The sequence below is a fragment of the Moschus berezovskii genome, chromosome 1, assembly GCF_049115385.1.
Source record: "Moschus berezovskii isolate FMDL1 chromosome 1, NW_MosBer_1.0, whole genome shotgun sequence".
NCBI classification, from domain to species: Eukaryota; Metazoa; Chordata; class Mammalia; order Artiodactyla; family Moschidae; genus Moschus; species Moschus berezovskii.
The window spans coordinates 64,687,494-64,709,507 of NC_142460.1; the positions used below are offsets into that span (position 1 = coordinate 64,687,494).

A 22,014-nucleotide genomic window follows, 5' to 3' on the forward strand; every position below is an offset into this window, starting at 1 on the left:
TATGTTATTAATACAACACTGTTCATAAATTTTGATGTGGATATGAATTGTTACACCACAGTAGTCCTAGCAGAGGAACCTCTAAAAGAGGTTCAGTTCCTTGCAAGTCCAGTCGATTTCCAATAATGTTAATTACTTGGGAAGCCTATTTGTAGTTAATATCTGGAACTGGATGGTGAAATGAGAATGTGTGCATTATAATCATAGAGCACAGGACTTGGGTATTAACTTTATTTTATAAAACTGCTTGGCTCACATAAGATAAGAAATTGAATCCTTACAAAACAGTTCAACTAATGAATAGTCCAGAGCCTCTCAAACTCTTAGTTACAAGTGTGCCAAAAATGGATCTTTTCCTCAGTACTCGGGGCAGCCGGGGGGAACCTGGGGGTGACAGGAGTCCCTCAGCTCATCGCCTCTGCCTCCTTATCCATCCAGTGTGTTTTCTGTTTGTGCCATTATGTGACAAAAATTGGCAAGTGCTGGGAAGACTTTGTATTTTAATTCTTTCTAGTTTCTGTTTATTTTTAGTTGATTATAAACTATTTCTGTTTTTTATTAGTCGATCACTATTCACCAAAAACTTTATATGTACTCTCCTGATTATTATCTTAAAAGATATCCCATGTAGCAACATTGTCAGTGTCTACTTTAAAAGATGTAAAATAACAGTTGTGGTTTCTTCTAAAGTTCTAATCCAAGGTAACTTAAAAATAAAAACAGTTTTGGAAAACATTTAGACTGTCATGTATTTTGTAATACAGTTGGGTCACTGCCGATTCCCATGATAAATGTGTTTAAACAGAAGCTTTCTCATTCATCACTAACCTCAGCTTTCATCCAGATTTATTTAATGATGATGCAAGCCCACAGCGTTGGTGTTGCAGTTCATCACCATGGAAGTGTTTCTGTCAACAAATTCTTGCTTTGCTATCATGAAATTGATTTTGCAGGGAAAGGAGGATAATTGTGAAAGATGCCTTTTACTTCTAAAGATCTTCACAGTTTTCCTGGGTGTCTAAATGAATTGTGTTTAAAATCAATAACTGGCAATAAAATTGACCACACTAAATTAACAGTTATGAGGTTGGAAAAGTGAAAATGGCAGTGAGCTACTTTGTCTGAAATCATGTTTTTGGAATGTGGCTTGGGGACCAGATTTGCAATATGAAATGTTCCTCTGAAAGCTGTTGTTCTCTGCTACAGAGGTACAGATTATGCTAACAGTCCCAGTATCAGAATTCCTAGGATGCTTTTTTTTTCTTTAAGGATTACTGAGTTTTTCTCACCTACCCTGAAAATCACATAACAATAATCACAGAAGAAACTTCCTCAACATACGGTATTTTTAAAAATATGCCTTTTCTATAACTTATGTTTGTAACTATCTTTGCTTTTTATTTGCTTATTGGGAGGTTAAAACAACCTACAATTAAGTTTAAGCTTCTGAATGCAGACCACTAACAAACAAGGTAGGAAGCAGCTACCTTCAGTAATTCAGACTATTCTGGGAGCCAAACAGGAGAAAGGAACAATAATGACATTTTTGGTTCAAAGCAGAGTGTTCAAGAGCATATGTTTTAGTGGCTGATTCTAGGTTTAAATGTAGACAAACATTTTAAGGGGATTTTAAATGTATGGTAGAAACACAGTCAACTCTTGATTGTCAAGGTAACTTGTATTTCCAAATGTGCTTTTTCTGGTTTCCTAATACACTTCTTACTTTCACCTGACATGCCTCAGCTCATACATGCTCACAAAAGCAAATTAATATTATTTTATTCAGCGATTATGAGTAAACATTTTATTAAGTTCCTAAATTCCTAATATGTGCTAAATACTGTGCTGGGCACCAGGGATATTAGGATACAGCTCAAGCGTGAAGTCAAGTTTGCTCCTGTGAGATCTTGTAGTTTACCTTGAAATCAAAGAGCCATAAAATTTTATTTATTTCAGCTACTTCCTTCTCCTCTAATACGTGATCAGAAGTTGATTATAAATGGGAAATAGATTCTGTTTGTTTTTAATGAAGAATTAATAGACATTATGAACAGGAAATAAAATTCTATTATACATGCAAAAAAAAAAAACACAGAACAACCAAAAGAAAATTCAGCAAGCAATGGTAAAAATAACAAATTATTTACTGCTTTATAATGTTAAAGTATTTCACCGAGACAAGTTGCAGTCAAATTAATGTGAGTTATGGAAAATGAAATACATAAAGATGTATTTAAACAAGTGCAGACTAAATATTTTCCATACAGGGTATGTAAATGAAAAGATATACAGTAAGTGCACACTTGATATGACTATGCAGGCAACGCTTAGTTAGTTTCAGATACTCTTGGATAGTTCATGCATAAACCTTCCCAAAGTACAAGTTCAGTCAGTCTTTGGGGGGATGTGGAGGGATAATTAAAAAGGACTGAGTTCCTTGCAATAATATCAGTATAAACCGGATAAGGAAGGGTCGTCAGTTATATATATTACTTACTGTAATTTGTGATTGTCGAGGAAGAGGTGTGGCTGTTGGTGTGATAGTAATACTGCTGGTGACTTTATTGGTTGTTTTGTTTAGTGCCCCATTAGTTAAGCCTTGAGTTCTGTTATCCTGCAGTGGTGTTGAAGGGCTGGCAGGTCTCACGGGGCTGGCTACAGCTTGCATGTAAGGACTTCCTAAGTGAATGTGGATTTTATTATCCTCAGTAGTTATCACACTTGAACTGTTACTGTTTGAACGTTGAAACTGCCATGATGACTGCCGGTCAGGGGAGACTCTGAAAATTGCGTGCTTGGCACTGATTTCTATCGGCTCAGGAGAGCGTCCCTGCTCAGGGGAGCTAGCTGAACCAGTAACAGCCAAAACCTGAATAGGTGACATTGTCCTTTCTGGAGTTATGGAGCCACAGGACTCTGGGGTCTGTGCCCTGGCAAAGGTTGCCATGGTAATTGGGGACATGCCTTGTTCTAAATTCATCAGGCCTTCAGCAGAGGTTTTTGATTTCACTGGTGTTATAGAGGCATTCTGGAGGATGGTGATCCTTTGCTTTGGGGTGCCACAGTTTGGTATCACTGCAGTGCTTGTGTAAGAGTGAGGACTCTCTGTGGTCGGACTTGTGATTTCAAGAGTGGCTGTGTTTTGGACATGGTCCGGAGTAACCTTTATATGAAGTGGTTGCCCAGGTGTGTGGCTTAGGACTAAATCTCCGGGTTGCATGAAGTTGCCATTGGGTTTAGTTTGTATTTTGCCATTCTGAGGATGGCCCTCCTTGGACTTCATCCAAGGAATCCAGAGCTTCCTGTTAACAGGACAGGGAGTAGATGAGTTGCATTTGAAGGAAAGCACAGATTCCTCATCATTAGGGTCCTCATCCTGGTCCTCACTCTCCTCATATAACTGACCATTGATGACTGCTCGTTCCAGAGGAATGAGACTCTTATAATCAGGTGGCTCATTGTCTACTGCTTCTGTTTGAACTTCTTTAGAAAATACTTGAGGGTCAGAGATTCTTCTTCCATTGAGATTGGGCCGGAGGCTCTTACTGAAGTGACGATACCGCTCTAACTCTTTAGTGAGGTTTTCAATCTCTCTTCCTAAATCTCTGTTCCTGTTCTCTTGTTGATTGAGTTTCTTTTGCAGAACTGAATGATCTCCCTGGAGGTGACATATCAGGTCCTCAGTTGCCATGTATTCATGAATTTTCTCTTTCAGTGCATCCACTTCTCTTGAGAGGTGACCTGACTTAGCTTCTTCTTCTTGAAGCCTTTTGAAGAGCCATTGTTCATGGCTGGACTCTGTCTTTTCTGCTAACTTGTACTTGGCAAGTTCCATTTTAACATGCTCCAGCTCTTCAGATAAAAATTGAGCTTTGTCACGTTCATTAGCATACCTTCGTTCCAGAGTCTCATACTCATCTTCAGTTTTCATGAGGTCATCCTCAATGGCTTTCATATCCTTTAACTTCAGTTTCAGTCTCTCCACTTCTTGAGAAAGCTCTTTAATCTTATTGTTCTCTTGGTGTAATGCTGTTGTGGATTTACCAGAATCCTGATTTAATTTGTTTTTTAGGAAATCTTTCTCAATTGCTTCCAGGGATTGAAGCCTGTTTTTCAACACATTGACCTTGGACAGAAGATCATTTCCTTTCTCTTCTTCTGCTTTCAGTTTGTTTTTTAGATCATCTCTCTCTTTGGTTACACTGTACATTTTTTCTTCCACATCAGTTTTGGACTTGAGTGCCCTTTTAGTTTCCTCAATTAACTTCTCAGTAACTGTTGTCACTTTATTTTGCTCCACTTGAAGCTGAGAAGCAGCAGCTTGTAACTTATCTTCAGTTTGCTTTAATTTTTCACTCATTGTTTTCCGTTCATCTACCAGCATCACAGTTAATGTTTTCAGTTTAGTTAAATCCTCTTTTAAGGTGAATTCTGTCTTTTCCAGACGACTTTCAATGGCTTCTAGCTCTTTGATCCTTATCTTTAAACTCTCTAGTTCCTGAGACAGTTGCTTTGTGGTCATCCTTTCTTTTTCTAAATTGCATTTCAGCGAGTAGCATTCTTGTTTGCTTTTGCTGAAAGCATCTTCTAATTTTTCCAGAGCCATAATCCTTTTATTGAGTTTTTCAACCTCAAGTTTAAAGTCTTTACTCTGTGATGTTTCCTTTTCTAGCCTCTTATTGAGATCTCTGCACTGCTCCTCCATTTTTATGAGCTCTTCATCCTTCCCTTCCATTTCCAGCACACGTTTCCTGAGCTCCTCCACCTCAGCCATGATACTAGAGTTTCCATATTCTCCCTTATTAATTTTTTCTTTTATATCTTGCAGCTCTTCTTCTGCTTTTCGTAAAGACCTGTTTGTCTCCTCTAACTCATCAATTTGCCGGCTGAGTGCTGCCAGCTTTTGTCGAAGCTGGCGATTTTGGCTGTCCTCATTGGTGAGCTTCGCCATAATTGTTTCTTGGTTCTGGTGAAATTTTGTGGTCTGCGTTTGCAGTTCGTTCTCTAGTCTGGTTGCCTTCTGTTCTTCTTCCTGAGCTCTGGCTTCAGCCAGGGCTAGTTTAGCATGTGTTTCCTTTGCACTTGTGGTTAGGTCCTGGATTTTCTGTCTTTGAAGGGCAAGTTGTGCCGTCAGCCTTTGTTGTTCGTCCACCACCATCAAAGCAAAAGACTTCAGTTTGGTCAGCTCCTCTTTCAGGGCGGTGACCCTCTTCTCTTTTTCTTGCTCCTTCTTCTCCTGGGACTCAGTTTCCTGGTCAATCAGCCTTTTTAATCTGAAAAATACAAGAGTGCATTTTATTTTGTAACTGGTGCTTTAGTAACTAATGGGCTGTGAGTAAACATGTATGTAATTTAGACAGTATCAACTCATACAGTAATGGGAAGGAGTTCCTGAGTTTGATGGGAGTGGGGAATCTTGCTCTTTTTTTTTCACTTCCTGCTTTCTTCCCACCCCTCATTGATTGCTAACAGTTTTAGTTCACCAGGAGCCTTAGTAAAAGAGTAAGGACAAGAATGTTTGGTTTAAATTGCTTGTGTAACATATAATCAATAGACATTGTAGCCTGAAAGTTGTAAAAACAAGCACAAGCTTGAGAGTCACTTGGACCAAGCTTCAAGACTGGCGCTACTCTTACCAACTAATTAACCTGGGCAGTTTCCTCTGTGAAAACTGGAGATGGTAACTTTATTATCCAGGGGCATTTGTGAAAATTAAATGAGATAATTCATCTAAGATTCTCATAGTGCTGACCCATAGCATTTGAGAAGTTTTGTTGCTGTTGATCTGTTTTATTAATGTGGTTATTATTGTATTTATCAAATGGTTTGCTTGAAGCATTATAATATGTGATTACTAATGTTTGATCAGCTTCCTTATTCTTAGTTAAGATTAAATTTATTCACATTGCTTATAAGTTAGGCACTTTACTAATGGACCTATTTCCCAGTTTAAACTTGGTTTACACTAGCCTGACATTGTGTCCAGGAATCCATGCACATCTATCTTTATTCCTACACTGGATGGTAGTTGAATGAGAGGAACTGACAAGTACCTGAAGGGGTTTAGAGTTTTCATAACATATGGGAAGAGCATGGGATTTGATACAGAAGAGCTTGATGAGTGTTAGAAATGATGGAGGAAAAACTCTTATCAGGAACATTTTTGAATCATGAGTCCTTTGAATGATGACTTTGATAACATGTTATTTTTTTTCTTTGTTTTAAATTTGTCAACAATACATGGAAGACATATTGCAAGCAGTATAAACTCTCTCTTCCACACACTTTTTCCCTCAGTATTGAGGTCACAGTTTTAAATTTGTGGCACTCCTAATTACACTGGGAATGGGCTGATTATAGAGGATGTAATTACAGCTTTGCAGTACTGCTATACAGAAGCTAAAATAGGATGGAATCCCTGAAGAATTTAACTGAAGGACTTGTCATGAGTGAAAAGTTGTAAATATTTGTTTTTTTGATCAAGCATAGAGAGTTTTGGTGTATCTTATCTACTAGGAATGAGTTAATTATCCAATGCAAGTCTTTAATCCTTGCCACAGAACTTTCTTTTTAAAATCGTTTAAGTACGTGAGAGGACATTGTACAGGGAAATTAACTTGGGATATTCTTGGAAATAGAGTCCTTTTTGAGATTCAAATCTGTTCTTCTGTAATTACACTACGCAAGAGGCAATGTGTTTAAAATAATTGTATGATGTAAGAACTTTCAAACTTTTTTATGGGGAGGATCCACTTTTAGTTTTTCCTGTTTTGAGAACCTGACAGGCTGACCCAAGGGGTGTGGCCTGTGCAATTCTGAGGAAGCTGGGGTGGGTTGGTTGATGATCTAATCCACACTTGGCAGGAGGCTTGCCCAGGGTTTCTGGCCCTGTCCCATTCCCATTTGATACACACGGGAACCTGAGAAGAGAAACATGGTGGCTCCCTCCTTGAAAGGTAGTGGGACTTCACAACTCAGTCGCAGAGTCCATGGTAAACTGTGCTGGTGGTGAAATCGTTACAGAAACTGGCAAAGTGCTTCTTCCTCCCACATGAACATTAGGATGGCATTTAACAATACTGTAGTGAAATATTTTCCCCTCTCTACATCACAGTTCTTAGAATTTTATTAGAGAATAGTTTCACAAAAGCTTTTCAGGATTTCTTTTCAGCTTATTAAACAATGCTATGTGCTATTTCATTTTCATGAGAAGAAGGTATGTTTTCTTAGGATATGAGGAAGGGAAGATTGTTTGGAGTATGATGAAAAGAACATTAAAATTGAATGGTCATCAGTGGATCCTGGCATTGCCAAAACTGGCAAAAAAAGAGTTTAAAGACATTTCAGTTGTTTCCACTGTGTTCAGTGTTTTCTTGGAGCAAGCATGATGCATCGTTTTCAGCATGGTGCAAGTTCATTTATCTTTTTCTGTAGTTTCTGAAAATCGGCTGGTATCCCCATCTGTTTCCAAGCTCCATTTTACATGGTTAGACACATAACAGTGATAATTTGAATACATATGCCTCAGCATTTCCTTACTACTTGTTTCTTAACAGCCTGCTATTCCTCTGGGCCAGTCCCATGAGCACACCCTAGGTAGTCTGGTAAAGCCTTTCAGGGAAGAAGATAGGAATTTATATGCAGAAAAAGTTACACCCCCAACCATCAATCAGTTGAATCCATGATAGGAGGGAGGCCCTGATGGATCAATCCCAGGGCCAGTTGGGTGCTTGTTACACATTGTGCTATCATACATTGCAGGGATGTGTATATATGTGAGAGAGAGAGACGGAAAGAGACAGAGACACCAGTTATGCTACTGAATTGGAATCAGCTTTTCTGGTATGGTGAGTGGGTTTATCCTAAATCATTCACTATTTCTTGCCAGAAACATTTTGAAGGATAAAGTTTAAGGTTTATAGTCTTGAAGAAAGGTGTTTCTTTGTAAAATTAGCTAATCTTACAAGATTGCAAGCTGCAAGCCTGACCTGTTGTGTGTAGTGCCCTAAACAAGAAAGCTAATTGTCACACTGCCAATTACTACTTCAGGGATGTATATATGTATGTGTGTGCGTGTGTATGTGTATATATACACATATATATTTGAAATATATTTGAATGCTTTCAGCAAATATTTGCAGAGTATTGACTGCATGTTAGTCATTTCAGGTTCACAATCACTTATCTAAAACTTTTGAAGCCAAATGTTTCCAAAATTCTAGAGTTTTCCAACTTTAGAAAGGCAGTAAGGAACACCTACCACTCCAGTAAGGTCTGTGGCACCATCTCGTAAGCAAACCTTGGACTACTTCCATAGTGAGCTACATGAATAGGTGCACTAAGTGGAGTAATTAAGATCATAAATAGCCTCACATCTATTCAGGTTTCACGGACAAATTAGTTCATGTAAGGAGAAGTTTTGCTGTCACAGTTTAGCAACTGAGGGTCCCCTGAGGCAGCTTCCTTCCATGGGATTTAAACCAAACAGTAATAGTTTGGTTTCCTTTATCTTTCTTTGCATGTTAACGGGTTTTAGGTATTGAAGCTGACTGATTTTATATGTAACAAGGTTATCATTGACTCTGGTTTTACTGGTAACAGCAGGTAAGTAAATCTGAGAGCTTTTAATCATAATACTCATAATCTTGAAAGCAGCACAGATCTTGAGATATCCAGATATGAAATTCTTCCCGTCAGAACTGTGAGGTCAAATTATTGCTCCTTCGCCCGTGAATAGTTCCAATTAATATGCCTTAGTGCTGAAGGCAGTGGCACCCCACTCCAGTACTCTTGCCTGGAAAATCCCATGGACGGAGGAGCCTATTAGGCTGCGGTCCATGGGGTCGCTAAGAGTCGGACATGACTGAGCGCCTTCACTTTCACTTTTCACCTTCATGCATTGGAGAAGGAAATGGCAACCCACTCCAGTGTTCTTGCCTGGAGAATCCCAGGGGCGGGGGAGCCTGGTGGGCTGACGTCTATAGGGTCGCACAGAGTTGGACACGACTGAAGTGACTTAGCAGCAGCAGTGCCTTTTCCAATTGATAGGTTTGTATAATCTATGCTAGGGGTTCTTCATCTTCAGCACTACTGATATTTTGGGCCAACTGATTCTTTATGGTGGGGGGCCTTGTAATATGTTTTAGCAGTGTTCTTGGTCTCTCCTCATTAGACGCCCGCCTGGAGCATCTCACCAGTTGTGACAACCAGACACTGCCCAATGTCTTCTGGGGTGCAGAACCACCCCCCGTTGAACACCACTGTGATCTACACCCGTGTATGTGTTGTGTGTTTTTAGACATGTGTATATATCAGTCTGTCATTAGAAGTTAGGCTCTTTATGGTCCTGCCTTACTCAGCTTTCCCACCCAAATTACATATACACCAGGTGGTGGTATCCTCCCTGCTTAGGGCCTGTTCTTTATCAGTGCTTCTCACAGTTTAACGTTCAGTTGAATCACCTGGGAATCTTGTTAAATGGTGAATTCCAATTCTGAAGGCAAAGAGTGGACCTCTACATTCGCATTATAACAAGTTCCCAGGTGATGTCAGGACTGACTAAGATTTTACTATTTATGTGTCAGATGTTTTCTAGTAATGGTATTCTGGCTGAATATTAACTTACCCAATTGTTCATTATTAATAATATCCCAAACTGTGGGTGGGTATAGCCTGTATTCCTGACCTACAGGGCCATCCATTTTTCTCACAGAGAACATCCAGCAGGACTAATAACTAATCTAAAATCTGTTGTTATTACTGGAAAAAATGACTTAAAATGCACATCAGAAGTGTTTGAGTTAGTAACTAAATTTTCTCCTTTAAAAATCTTCAAGAGATAGGAATACCAGACCACCTGACCTGCCTCTTGAGAAACCTGTACGCAGGTCAGGAAGCAACAGTCAGAACTGTACATGGAACAACAGACTGGTTCCAAATAGGAAAAGAAGTACGTCAAGGCTGTATATTTGCACCTTGCTTATTTAACTTATATGCAGAGTACATCATGAGGAACGCTGGGCTGGAAGAAGCACAAGCTGGAATCAAGATTGATGGGAGAAATATCACCTCAGATATGCAGATGACACCACCCTCATGGCAGAAAGTGAAGAGGAACTCAAAAGCCTCTTGATGAAAGTGAAAGAGGAGAGGGAAAAGATTGGCTTGAAGCGCAACATTCAGAAAACAAAGATCATGGCATCTGGTCCCATCACTTCATGGGAAATAGATGGAAAAACAGTGGAAACAGAGTCAGACTTTATTTTTTTGGGCTCCAAAATCACTGCGGATGCTGACTGCAGCCAGGAAATTAAAAGACGCTTACTCCTTCGGAGGAAAGTCATGACCAACCTAGATAGTATATTAAAAAGCAGAGACATTACTTTGCCAACAAAGGTCCGTCTAATCAAGGCTATGGTTTTTCCCGTGGTCATGTATGGATGTGAGAGTTGGACTGTGAAGAAAGCTGATCACCAAAGAATAGATGCTTTTGAACTGTGGTGTTGGAGAAAACTCTTGAGAGTCCCTTGTACTGCAAGGAGATCCAACCAGTCCATTCCAAAGGAGATCAATAATGGGTGTTCATTGGAAGGACTGATGCTAAAGCTGAAACTGCAATACTTTGGCCACCTCATGCGACGAGTTGAATCACTGGAAAAGACTCTGATGCTGGGAAAGGTTGGGGGCGGGAGGAGAAGGGAACGACAGAGGATGAGATGGCTGGATGGTATCACTGTGGACATGGGTTTGAGTGAAGTCCGGGAGTTGGTGATGGACAGGGAGGCCTGGCGTACTGTGATTCATGGTGTCGCAGAGAGTCGGACATGACTGAGCGACTGAACTGAAACTGAACTGAACTGAAATAACTTTAGTTTCAAAGACTAAAATGTATGAGACTGTATAATGGCTACATTTTAGGGCTGGTAATGTGCTGCCAAGCACTGAGCTAAGTCTTTAACTATAGCTGTTGGTTCTGATTCTCATGGTAAGCCTATAGGGTTTGAGATTATTCTCTGTTTTACAGAGAAAATGAAAATGGAGGGTCAGAAAGATCAGGAAGGGGCAGAGCCTGTTCTCTTTCCCCAACCACACTGCCTCTCTAACAGGAACACTAACTATTTCATGGACCTGGTCCACATCTGGTGTCTTTCTCAAGGGACATTCTGTGTATTAGAGAAACTTACCAGCCTAAATAAAAATTCTCATTTATCATGGTGCTTACATTCTTTTTAGTTCATATCTCATAGAGCTGCTGCTAAGTTGCTTCAGTTGTGTCCGACTCTGTGCGACCCCATAGATGGCAGCCCACCAGGCTCCCCCGTCCCTGGGATTCTCCAGGCAAGAATACTGGAGTGGGTTGCCGTTTCCTTTTCCAATGCATGAACGTGAAAGTGAAGTCGCTCAGTTGTGTTCGACTCTTCACAACCCCATGGACTGCAGCCTACCAGGCTCCTCCGTCCATGGGAATTTCCAGGCAAGAGTACTGGAGTGGGGTGCCATTGCCTTCTCCGATCTCATAGAGCAGTGGTTTTCAAATGTGTGCTCTTATAGCTCCTAAAATAATTTTCTATTATGTACAATTAGTTTGTTCATGTAAAGAATAATTATCTTGTTGTTTAGTCACTAAGTTCTGTATGACTCTCTTGTGACCCCATGGACTGTAGCCCACCAGGCTCCTATGTCCATGGGATTTCCCAGGCAAGAATACTGGAGTGGGTTGCCATTTCCTTCCAGGGGACCTTCCCGACCCAAGGATCAAACCTGTGTCTCCTGCATTGGCAGGTGGATTGTTTACCACTGAGAGCCACCAGGGAAGCCGAATTATAGCACTTTCTTTTAGCAAATGCTATCTTTTTTACTTACCGAAGTATAATTGAAAGATAATTATTTAAAGCATGCAATGTGGTGATATTCATATGAATTATGAAAGGATTCCCGTCAGTAGTTCCATCACCTCACATATTCATCTTCTGTGTGTGTGTGTGTGTGTGTAAAAACACATTGGTTCTACTCTTAGCAAATTGCAGTTATAAAATATGGTACTATTAACTGTAGTCACATATTATACACTGTAACCTCAGGCCTTGTTCATCTTGTAACTGTAGTTTTACCAGCTCCTTCCTATTTCCCCCATTCCCTCAGTCCCTGGCAGCCACCATTCTACTCTCTGAGTTCAGCTTGTTTTTAGATTCCACATTTAAGCAATTCCATGTGCCTGGCTTTTAAGCAGTTCTCTGCCTGTCTTATTTCACTTAGCATAATGCCGTTTAGGTTCATCCATATTGTCACAAATGTCAGGATTTCCTTCTTTTTTAAAGGCTGAATAATATTCCACCATATATATGTCTGTGTATTTCCTTCCTGGAGAAGGAAACGGTAACCCACTCCAGTATTCTTGCCTTGAGAATCCCATGGACGGAGAAGCCTGGTTAGGCTACAGTCCACGGGGTCGCAAAGAGTCAGACACGACTGAGGGACAGAATGGAACGGAACTGTAGATATATGTTATATAGAGTATCATATGTAACATGTGTTCATTAATATGTTATACATTTATATATATTTTATAAAATGTACTTTACACATATACATCTACATATGTAAAGTAATTGCATACATATGTAAAATACATTTGTATTTAAACACAAATACATGCCACGTTTTCCTTATCCACTCATTCGTTGTCAGACACTTAGGCTGTTTCCATACCTTGGCTAGAATGAATAATGCTGCAGTGAACATAGTTATAGATATCTCTTCAAGATAGAGATTTCATTTTGTTCAGGTATATACCAAAGGATCACATGGTAATTTTGTTTCTAATTTCTTGAGACACCCTCATACTGTTTTCTATAGTGACTGTGCCAGTTTACATTCTCATCTACAGTGGACAGGAAATGTTCTCTTTTCTCCACATCCTCTCTAGCATTTGTCATCTCTTGATTTTTTGATAACAGACATCCTCACAGATGTGAGATGATATCTCATCATGGCGGTTCTGCATGTCCCTAATGATTAGTGACATTGAGTACCTTTTCATACACCTGCTTATTTGTGTAACATTTTTAGAAAAATGTCTTATTTGGGTTCATTGCCCATTTTTTAATTGGGTTGTTTGGATTTTCTGCTATTGTATGAGTTTTTATATTTTGGATATTAACCCCTTATCAGATATATGTGGTTTGCAAATATCTTCTCCCATTCCATAAATTACCTTTTCATTATGTTCGGTTTCCTCTGCTGTGCAGAAGCTTTTCAGTCTGATGTAATCCCTTCTGCTTATTTTTGCTTTTGTTACCTTTGCTTTTGGTATCAAGTTTAAAAACTCATTGCCAAGACCAGTGTCAGGAAGCTTATCCCCTGTATTTTTTTCTAGGAATGTTAGTTTCGGGTTTTAGGTTCAAATCTTTAATCCATTTTGAGTTTATTTTTGTGTGTAATGTAAGATAGGAGTCCAATTTCATTCTTTTGCATGTGCATGTCCTGTTTTTCCAGCCCCAGTTATTGAAGAGACTATCCTTTCCCCTTGTATATTCTTGGCTCCTTTGTGGAAGATTGAGCACATATGGATGGGTTTATGTCTGGGCTCTCTTTTGTGCTTCACTGGTCTCTTGTGTCTTTTTTTATGCTAATACCAACTGCTGTCATTATTATAGCCTTCTGGTATACTTTGAAATCAGGACATGTGATGCCTCCAGCTTTGTTCTTTCTAAAGACTGCTTTGCCTATTCAACATTTTTTTGGTTCCATATACATTTTAGGATTGATTTTTCCATTTCTGTGAAAAAATACACTGTCATTTTGATAGGAATTACATTGAATCTTTTCATAATTTGGGTAGTATGGACATTTTAATAATATTCTCCCAATCCATGAACATGGAACATCAGTCCATTTTTCTGTGTCTTCTTCATTTTATTTCATCAGTGTCTTACAGTTTTTTAATATACAGATCTTTTACCTTCTTGGTTATTAAACTTACTCCTAAGTATTTTATTCATTTTGATGCTATTTTAAATGGGGTTTTCTTAACTTCTGTTTTGATAATTTGTTCTAAAATAATTTTTTTAAACTAAGTACCACTTCACTGGAATCTGGAATTTTGTATTCAGGGTTTAAATAACTGCAGAAGATACATATTAACATCTGCCGTATAATCTAAAAGTCATCTTTGGCAAACCAGTCAGCCAAAACAGACGTTCAGGAAAAGTCTGGCGCTTTTTGTCCAACTTAAAACAATGTGTAAATACACATCCCTCTGGCAGCCACTTCACTTCTAAAAGAGATGAGGCCCAGATGAAATAACAGGTACTGTTATTTGCATATTTCTATCCAGTGGTTGGTTCTGAAGCTGCTGACGCTCTGCTCTCATAGGACTATATAAGAAGTTAAGTGTTCCTAGAGTTGTCCCTACATCTATACCATCGAGGGGTTTCCAATCCAGGAAGATGCATTTGGTGAGATTCTGTTAAGTATGACTTTTTTGAAAAGGAAGCTTTTAGAGCACACGCTTTTTTTTTCCTAGCAGATCAGTCTTGGAAAGCATGTGTGAGAACTGCAGGTATAGACACTGATTCCCTTCATGTTCTCCAAGCTTGTGCTCTGAAAAATTCTTGTGTGCACGCTCAACAGTATATGTACTCCAGTTTGAAGAATCTTGTCTTGGAGTACTCATACTCATGTTGGAGGACTGACACAAGCAGATTATAGGAACAGTCACTGAATCTTGTCCAATAAAAACAGGTTGTAGAAGCTAGTTTTACAGACACAAATGTGAGGTAGTTAAATCCAAACTGGTTTACAGCAGTGGCTTGTGACAGTTCTTCTTTAGAGTTTCTATTATGGCTCAGAACTGTTATAATTTACTGCGGTTTATCACTATTATTATGTGCAACGCCAGCTCCTTGTTTTTTCAAAAATAATCACATCTGTCATCTTGAGTGTTCTTTGGTACTAACCAAAATGCTGGCTCTTTAGTATAAATTATACATTCAGAGCATCTTTGCAGTTTTTATTTACATACACACATGTCAGCACACATGTATGACTGCATTTTATCTCCTCTATGTAAGACTGAGTGTTAGTAATTGCATCATGTAAGACACAGGAAACAGATGGTGTGTCTAAATGCTGTAATGCCAGTCATACCCGTAAAGATTTATATATAATTCTCACTTTTATTTTTATTTATGTATATTACAATCAACACTACTAAAATAATAAGCTTCTTAAGCACAGGACATATGTCTGATTGATTCATTTATGTCTTCTATAGTGTCTACCGGAGAAGGCAATGGCAAGCCACTCCAGTACTCTTGCCTAGAAAATCCCATGGATGGAGGAGCCTGGTAGGCTGCAGTCCGTGGGGTCGCTAAGGGTCGGACACGACTGAGCGACTTCACTTTCACTTTTCACTTTCACACATTGGAGAAGGAAATGGCAACCCACTCCAGTGTTCTTGCCTGGAGAGTCCCAGGGATGGGGGAGCCTGGTGGGCTTCCGTCTATGGGGTCACACAGAGTCGGACACGACTGAAGTGACTTAGCAGCAGCAGCAGCAGCATAGTGTCTACTGCAAAGCCCTTACATGTAGAAGGTACCAAATGAATGGTTTTTTAAATGAATGAATGAACATTTTCCTGTGGAAAATACTGTACTATTATCCTAACTAATTTTATTCATTTTTAAAAGAAGGTGCTCTGGTGTTTACCATGAGCATGGTTTCAGGTATTTAAGAAAATTAGGTATAATTGGTTAAGTACAGTTGCCTCTGGAAAGAATCGAGACTGTTGGAATACCTTCTCTTCCTTCTTCAGAACCGTGTATTAGAACTGTATGAGCTTGCTTGTTTGAGAAGGGAGATGGTTGCTAGCATCCACATCCTAGCCCCTCACTCTCCTTTGATAATTTCATCTTTGCAAACAAAGGAGTGGTCCTTTTTATTTTTTCCTCAGCTAGAGCTCTACTGGACAAATATGTTTGTTTACTACACAAACAACATTACATCAACAAACAAATGAAACTGAAAAGGAAATATTCATCTCAGATCTGACCACCCTAATGCACCAATTCTGGTTCTGCTTTTCCAGACTCTTTCCTAATTTTTCAGACAACTGGCCCATATAAATAAGCTTAGCATGATTATTGACCAATAAAACCAGTTTCACAAGCCATTAGTGGCACTGTGTTGTTCTGGTAGCTGCAGAAATCAACCTATAAGTAGTGAACAACTTCAGAGTCAGCCTAGCTTCTCATTTGTCATCTTTTAGGAGACAAATATACTGTGTAGATCTTTTAAGTTTAAAGTTTTGGTGTTATGAATATAACAACAATTTTGTTCATTTAATTTGCAAACAACAAAGGAATGTAATCCTGGGCTATACTGAGAGGAAGAGGGGAGGATCCTGTTCTCCAGAGTTTGTAGGCTCTTGGGAAAGATAAGCAGATAATTTCAGTGCAACTCAGTAAAGTCTCCATAGCAGTGGTTCTTAAAACTTCTTGGTCTCATGACTCCTTTACACTCTTAAAAATAATTGAGGACTCTGAAGAGCTTTTGATTGTGTGGGTTATGTCTACCAATATTTATCGTATTAGAAATTCAGACCAAGATATTTTAAAATATTTATTTATTCATTAAAATAGTAAACATAAATAACGTATTTTTTTATGAAAAATCACTTTTTATAATGCCAAAACTTGGTGGAAAGGGCCGTGTTGTTTTGTATTTCTACAGACTCTAATACCTGGTTTAATTGAAGGCAGCTGGATTCTCAGAGCTGTTTCATACATCTCATCAGCTGTCAGAGCCATGACATCACCACACGTCACATCTCTGGAAAACTCCTTGTGAGGAATTGAGTGAAAAAGCTAGTGTTACTGTGAAAACAGCTTTAACCTCACAGACCTCTTGAAAGGGGCCATCCTTAGAGAATCACTCTTCACCTTGAGGATAGGTGGTTGAAGCATAAATGGCAAGTGTGTCTTTCTCTGGAAAAGTCTTTGGTTTAGGCTGTCACTTCTGCAGGGTGTTACTGAGTGAGCCCTTCGCTTCATAACACACTGATGAAGTCCCCAGATTCACTGGCCTAGTCACTGCTTCAATGTTTATGTCATTAATTAAACTAATTGCTCCCCATAACAGCTAGGTGGAAGATTCCCTTCCTTCAGAAAATACCTCTTTCCCAGTTCTTAGAAAAATCCTAAATGACAAAGCTCTCTCCATAAGACATCATGTTTTGTTTGAAACCATAGTTTGAAATAAGGGCATGGAAACCACTGAATGACCTGGTTCTTAAATGGGTTCATCCACAGTGCTGTGCAGGTCAGCTGACAGTTCATTCATTTCAGACTTTTATTATACTACTATAGTGAGCAGCTACTATGTGCAAAGTACTGTGCCTGTTATTTGTCAGTTTACCTTTTTTCTGTTAAAAAACCTGCCTGTATATTTGCAGACATCACTCTAGTCAGAATTTAAAATAGTTGCCCATCAACAACCAAATAGTGTGATGATACCAAATTTGTTTGGTCTTTTCTAAAGATATAGGAAATAGTATATCTCTCATCCTAGACCTAACTGGGTAACCTCACCTTGATGGCTCTCAATTCCTTTATTTGCTTTCATTCTTTCCATGCTAATTATTTTTTCTTCTTGATTTAACATGTTAACTAATAAGCAAGAAACTACATACTCTGCTTTATTCACTTTTATGTCTGCTCTCATGGCTAGACTTTGATAGTCTGATTATGATGATAACCCCCTATATCTTTTAGCAGTTTTTATCTAATATGTAATTTTAATTGTTGCATTGTATTGATAGCAGCTGGGTTTATGGTTAAATAACCACAGAATTCTAAGCAGTTCAGAGTAATTACATGGAATTTGTTAGAAAACTTCCTTAGGTTGACATAGGTTCTTGGTAATCAACCAGTAATTTATATTTCCTTGCTCTACTCTCTGCTTTTTCAATGGGACTTTTCACTGTTTAGTCTAACTTTTAGGAGCACTCATAAAAATAGCTATGACTAGTCTTTTTTATTCTATGTATGCTGCTTCCTTTTATTTCTCTCAGAAGTCAAAGGTTTTTTAAAAAAATTGCAGCTCCAGCATACCATAGTCATAATGTAATGCTTGATTCATTTGACTTGGTCAGCAAGATATAGAAGAACAGTAACACGTTTTTTGGTGTCTGCTAGCCATGTATGAGTATAAATCTGTGTCTGCTTTATGTCCTTATTACTGAAGATACTGTCATCATCATTGAGATCACTTAGAGACATCATAAATGGGTCCAGATCCAGGAAACTGGGTTGCTATTTTCCTTCACTGTGAAACAAGAATTGGGGCAAGAAGTGATACAGAAGGCTTTAGCTGGTGTCAGAGAAATAGAAAGTAAAAATGGGGCATGGTGAGTCAGGACTCTTCAGCGTCTGAACAGTCTTGTTTGGCTCCCCAAGGGTCATAGGAAGTGAATTAGTAAGACACAAATAGTCGAACGACCTACTAATAATCAGGAGGTTAAGGAGCTTTTAGCAGAGAAACAGGATCCTAAGAGGAGCTTATAAAATCCTCAGATTGAGCAAAGGGACCAGCATTGGGAGAAAAGCTTTAAAGAAATTGAAACAAAGAATCTCCTAGAAAGAAAAACTACTGAAAGGCAAAGTTTCAGAAGCAGAAAAAGTTCAGTCTGAGAGCTCACCAGCACAAAACTTGAGAATATTTTCATTTTGAGACCGTGGAATCTAGTCTAGGAGACACTGCACCCTCCAATCAAAGGGCTGGGTGGAGACTTAAAAAGGTTCTCAGTCTAGGGCCAGGGGAGGAAATGGAAACTTACAAGGGAGTTACAATATGGATAGCGTACAATTGTATACCAGGATAATTACTTAGAGCCTGAATTATAAGTTGTTACTTCTTCAGTGCTGTATTGTCAGTTGAGTTACTTTCTAGAAAGAACTATCTGATGATGGATGTTCATTGAATACCAGTAAGCTTGTGCTTCCTTGACACCCATTTTAATTTTTCATATTGAAAAGTATCTTCTCAGATGAATTTTTCTTTTTGCCATTTGCTGAATAGGATTTTTTTTTCCTTTGCTTTGAATATATTATAGCCATCAAGAAGAAACTTTAAAAAAAACAATTACTTTGAGTATACACTAAAGAGCCTATTCACTTTTCATGTTCTCCCTCCCCACCACTCTGAATGTGGTTCTTAATTATTTGAAAGCAGTTCCTCAGATCAATATTTTAACATTTTTTTCTTCTCCAGACTTTCCATTTTGATTGCTACACTAAAAAACAAACTTAGGGAGGAAAAAGCAAACTAGCCTGTCTTTTAACAGACTGAGACTTCAGTTCCTTGGCCAACTGAAAGTTATATTTCCCTGATCTGTCAAGGCCTGCCTGGGGCTCCCACAGCCATGGTGCCTTCCCTGGCTGCCTTTTTCTTTTCTAGGAGAAGCATGTAAAAAAGTCACCCAGCATGTGATGCCTTGGATTGTCATAGATACAACTATGCATCTATATTCCCGAGAGCACCTTGCCTGGTAGACAGCATGCAGAGCCATCTTTAAGTTTACGATAATGATGATATTGGCTTGTCCCCACGTTCCTAACACTTTGACTGTTTGTCATTCTTTGATTTCTTCCTCCCCTCTCTGTGGGTGACTGGGTACCCTCTGTGATCTGTGTTCATCTGTATCTTATTTATTGGCTCCACGATGGTAGTAGCCTGCTTTAGGATAGGAATGATGTCTGCTGCCTATTCCCTACTGCCCCAGCAGCAGATAGCAGTAAGCAGTGCAGGTGGCTCAGGGCAAGGGGCAGGCAGATGACTCCTCGGAGGCAGGGTAGTGCTCGGGGAGAAACTGAGATTTTGGAGTTCAATTTTCAAAGCTGAGTCTTGGTTTCCCCACTTCTACCCAGTGTGACAGAGCAAGCAGTTTAACCTCTACAGGTCTCCTTTTCTTCATCTGTGGGATAGACATAATATTGGAACCTCCTTCATAACAGTGCAGTTCTAAGGATTAAGTAAAACAGTCTATACAAAAGCACCTCGCATAGTGCCTTGCACCATATATATCAGTTATTGCTAGAGTAGGAAACTCAACTGATGATGATGGCAGTAGAGAAGAACATTTGGGGGCAGGGGGAAGTTGCCTCTGGTAACCACCATTTTAGGGCATAGTTGATTTTTTTTTTGAAAACTTATGAATGTCAGAGACAACAAAGAGATCTAACATTCATAACTCTGCAGTATTTGCTGCTGAAATATATTTAGGATCAGTATTTTCTGTTTCTCTTTTGTTCACAGGTCTACACCACAAGCTCTTCTCCCTTCCTGGAAGAGTACGATACTTTGAATGTGCATTATCCAGTGACATGCCAGCATGCCACAATGGGTGCTAATAGCTGATTCTCCCAAAGCCTCTTTGATGTTCTGTTCATGTTTCCCCTGTTCCTCGTTTCTTGAATGTAAATGCGCAGTGCACTTTCTCTGCTGAGATAATATGCTCCTAGACTTGTCTACTTGGGGACTCAGCAGTGGGGTGGGCTGACAGACCTTTTTCTGTATGTGCTACTGCTGGGTTTAGTTTTCATAGTGGAAAATGTGAAGAAGACTATTGATGATATTTTAAATTCTTTTTGAGCATTTCATTAAAAAAAGTACAAACAGGTTGAAGGATACCCAGATTATCTGAGAAAGAGGTCATTTGAGGTTGTCATACTGTTGTATACTTAGCTTTGTAATTAAAAAGTTCTCTTTGCTCATTCTTAACTCTTCACAAGTCTGAATTTCAGTCTTGGATTTTAGATTAGCATTCCTAAATATATAAAATACATTTCAAAATATGTATATTAAAAGATAAAGGATCCCACCTCATCCTTCATCTGCCAGTTCCTCTTCCCCAACTTATAACCACTGATACTAGCTTCTTACATGTACTTCTATAGTGTCTTTATGAGTAAACAAGAAAATACAAATAAAGATTCTTATCTACCCTTTTTTATATAAAAAATAGCTTATTCTTTATCCTTCACCTTGATTTTTGCAGTTAAACATTTTTTGGAGATCTATTAGATCAGTGTTCTTCAGCAGGGGCAGGATATGGGAATAAAAGTCAACATGGCTACTAAATAAATCTTTACAACTTCATGCTTAAAAAATTAAAATTTGTAGGATTTTTGAGATGAAGTAACATAGAGGAGAAGGCAATGGCAAGCCACTCCAGTTCTCTTGCCTAGAAAATCCCATGGACATGACTGAGCAACTTCACTTTCACTTTTCACTTTCACACATTGGAGAAGGAAATGGCAACCCACTCCAGTGTTCTTGCCTGGAGGATCCCAGAGACGGGGGAGCCTGGTGGGCTTCCGTCTATGGGGTCACACAGAGTCGGACACGACTGAAGTGACTTAGCAGCAGCAGCAGCAACATAGAGGAAGAGGAGTCATATACTTTGGCAGTTTTGAATTTTTAACATTAAGATAAATTGTAATAGTAATATTCTTTGATTATCATTTTATAACAACAGCTTAACTGATTTATACCTGTTTTTATAATGTCTGTGTGTAGCATCTACATTTTCTTAGTTAGGAAACTGAAGCCCAGAAAGATTAAATATCATGCAAGGCCATTGTTACAGTAGCCCTGGTATGGGAACACAGACTCCAATTCCCAGTCGCTATCCAAGGTGTGATTTAGTTTATAGCAAAAAAGAAACAAGCATATTGAGGGTCTAGTCTGTGCCTCTCGATTTTACTTGATCCTTAAAACAACCTTACGAGGTATTATTCCTGTTTTACAGATGAGGGTAAGGACCAAAAAACTAAAATATAGAGAGGTTAAATAATTGCCAAATAGCACAAATAACCAAAGCAGGATAAAAAGTCACTGACTGCAAAAAGCATGTGCTCTTTCAGCTAAACAGTCTGCATTCTAGAAAGCCCAGACAGAGTACTGGCCTCACAAGAGTTTCCTCCTCCTCCTCTCATCTCATGCTTTTCGCGTCCA

The 22,014-nt window shown here is 38.9% G+C and overlaps 2 protein-coding genes across 7 annotated transcripts in view; one reads left to right on the forward strand and one right to left on the reverse strand.

Moving 5' to 3' along the window:
• Window positions 1–22,014, forward strand: part of CMSS1 (cms1 ribosomal small subunit homolog) — a 398,128-nt gene that overhangs the window by 25,654 nt on the left and 350,460 nt on the right. The window lies entirely within an intron of this gene.
• FILIP1L (filamin A interacting protein 1 like) overlaps window positions 1–22,014 on the reverse strand; it is a 312,484-nt gene that overhangs the window by 18,961 nt on the left and 271,509 nt on the right. For all 6 annotated transcript variants that reach the window (XM_055410487.2, XM_055410528.2, XM_055410652.2 and 3 more), the window contains one exon: window positions 2,498–5,273. In XM_055410487.2, the coding sequence (XP_055266462.1) occupies window positions 2,498–5,158 (2,661 nt within the window). In that variant the 5' untranslated portion in view covers window positions 5,159–5,273. The remainder of the gene's footprint in view (window positions 1–2,497; window positions 5,274–22,014) is intronic.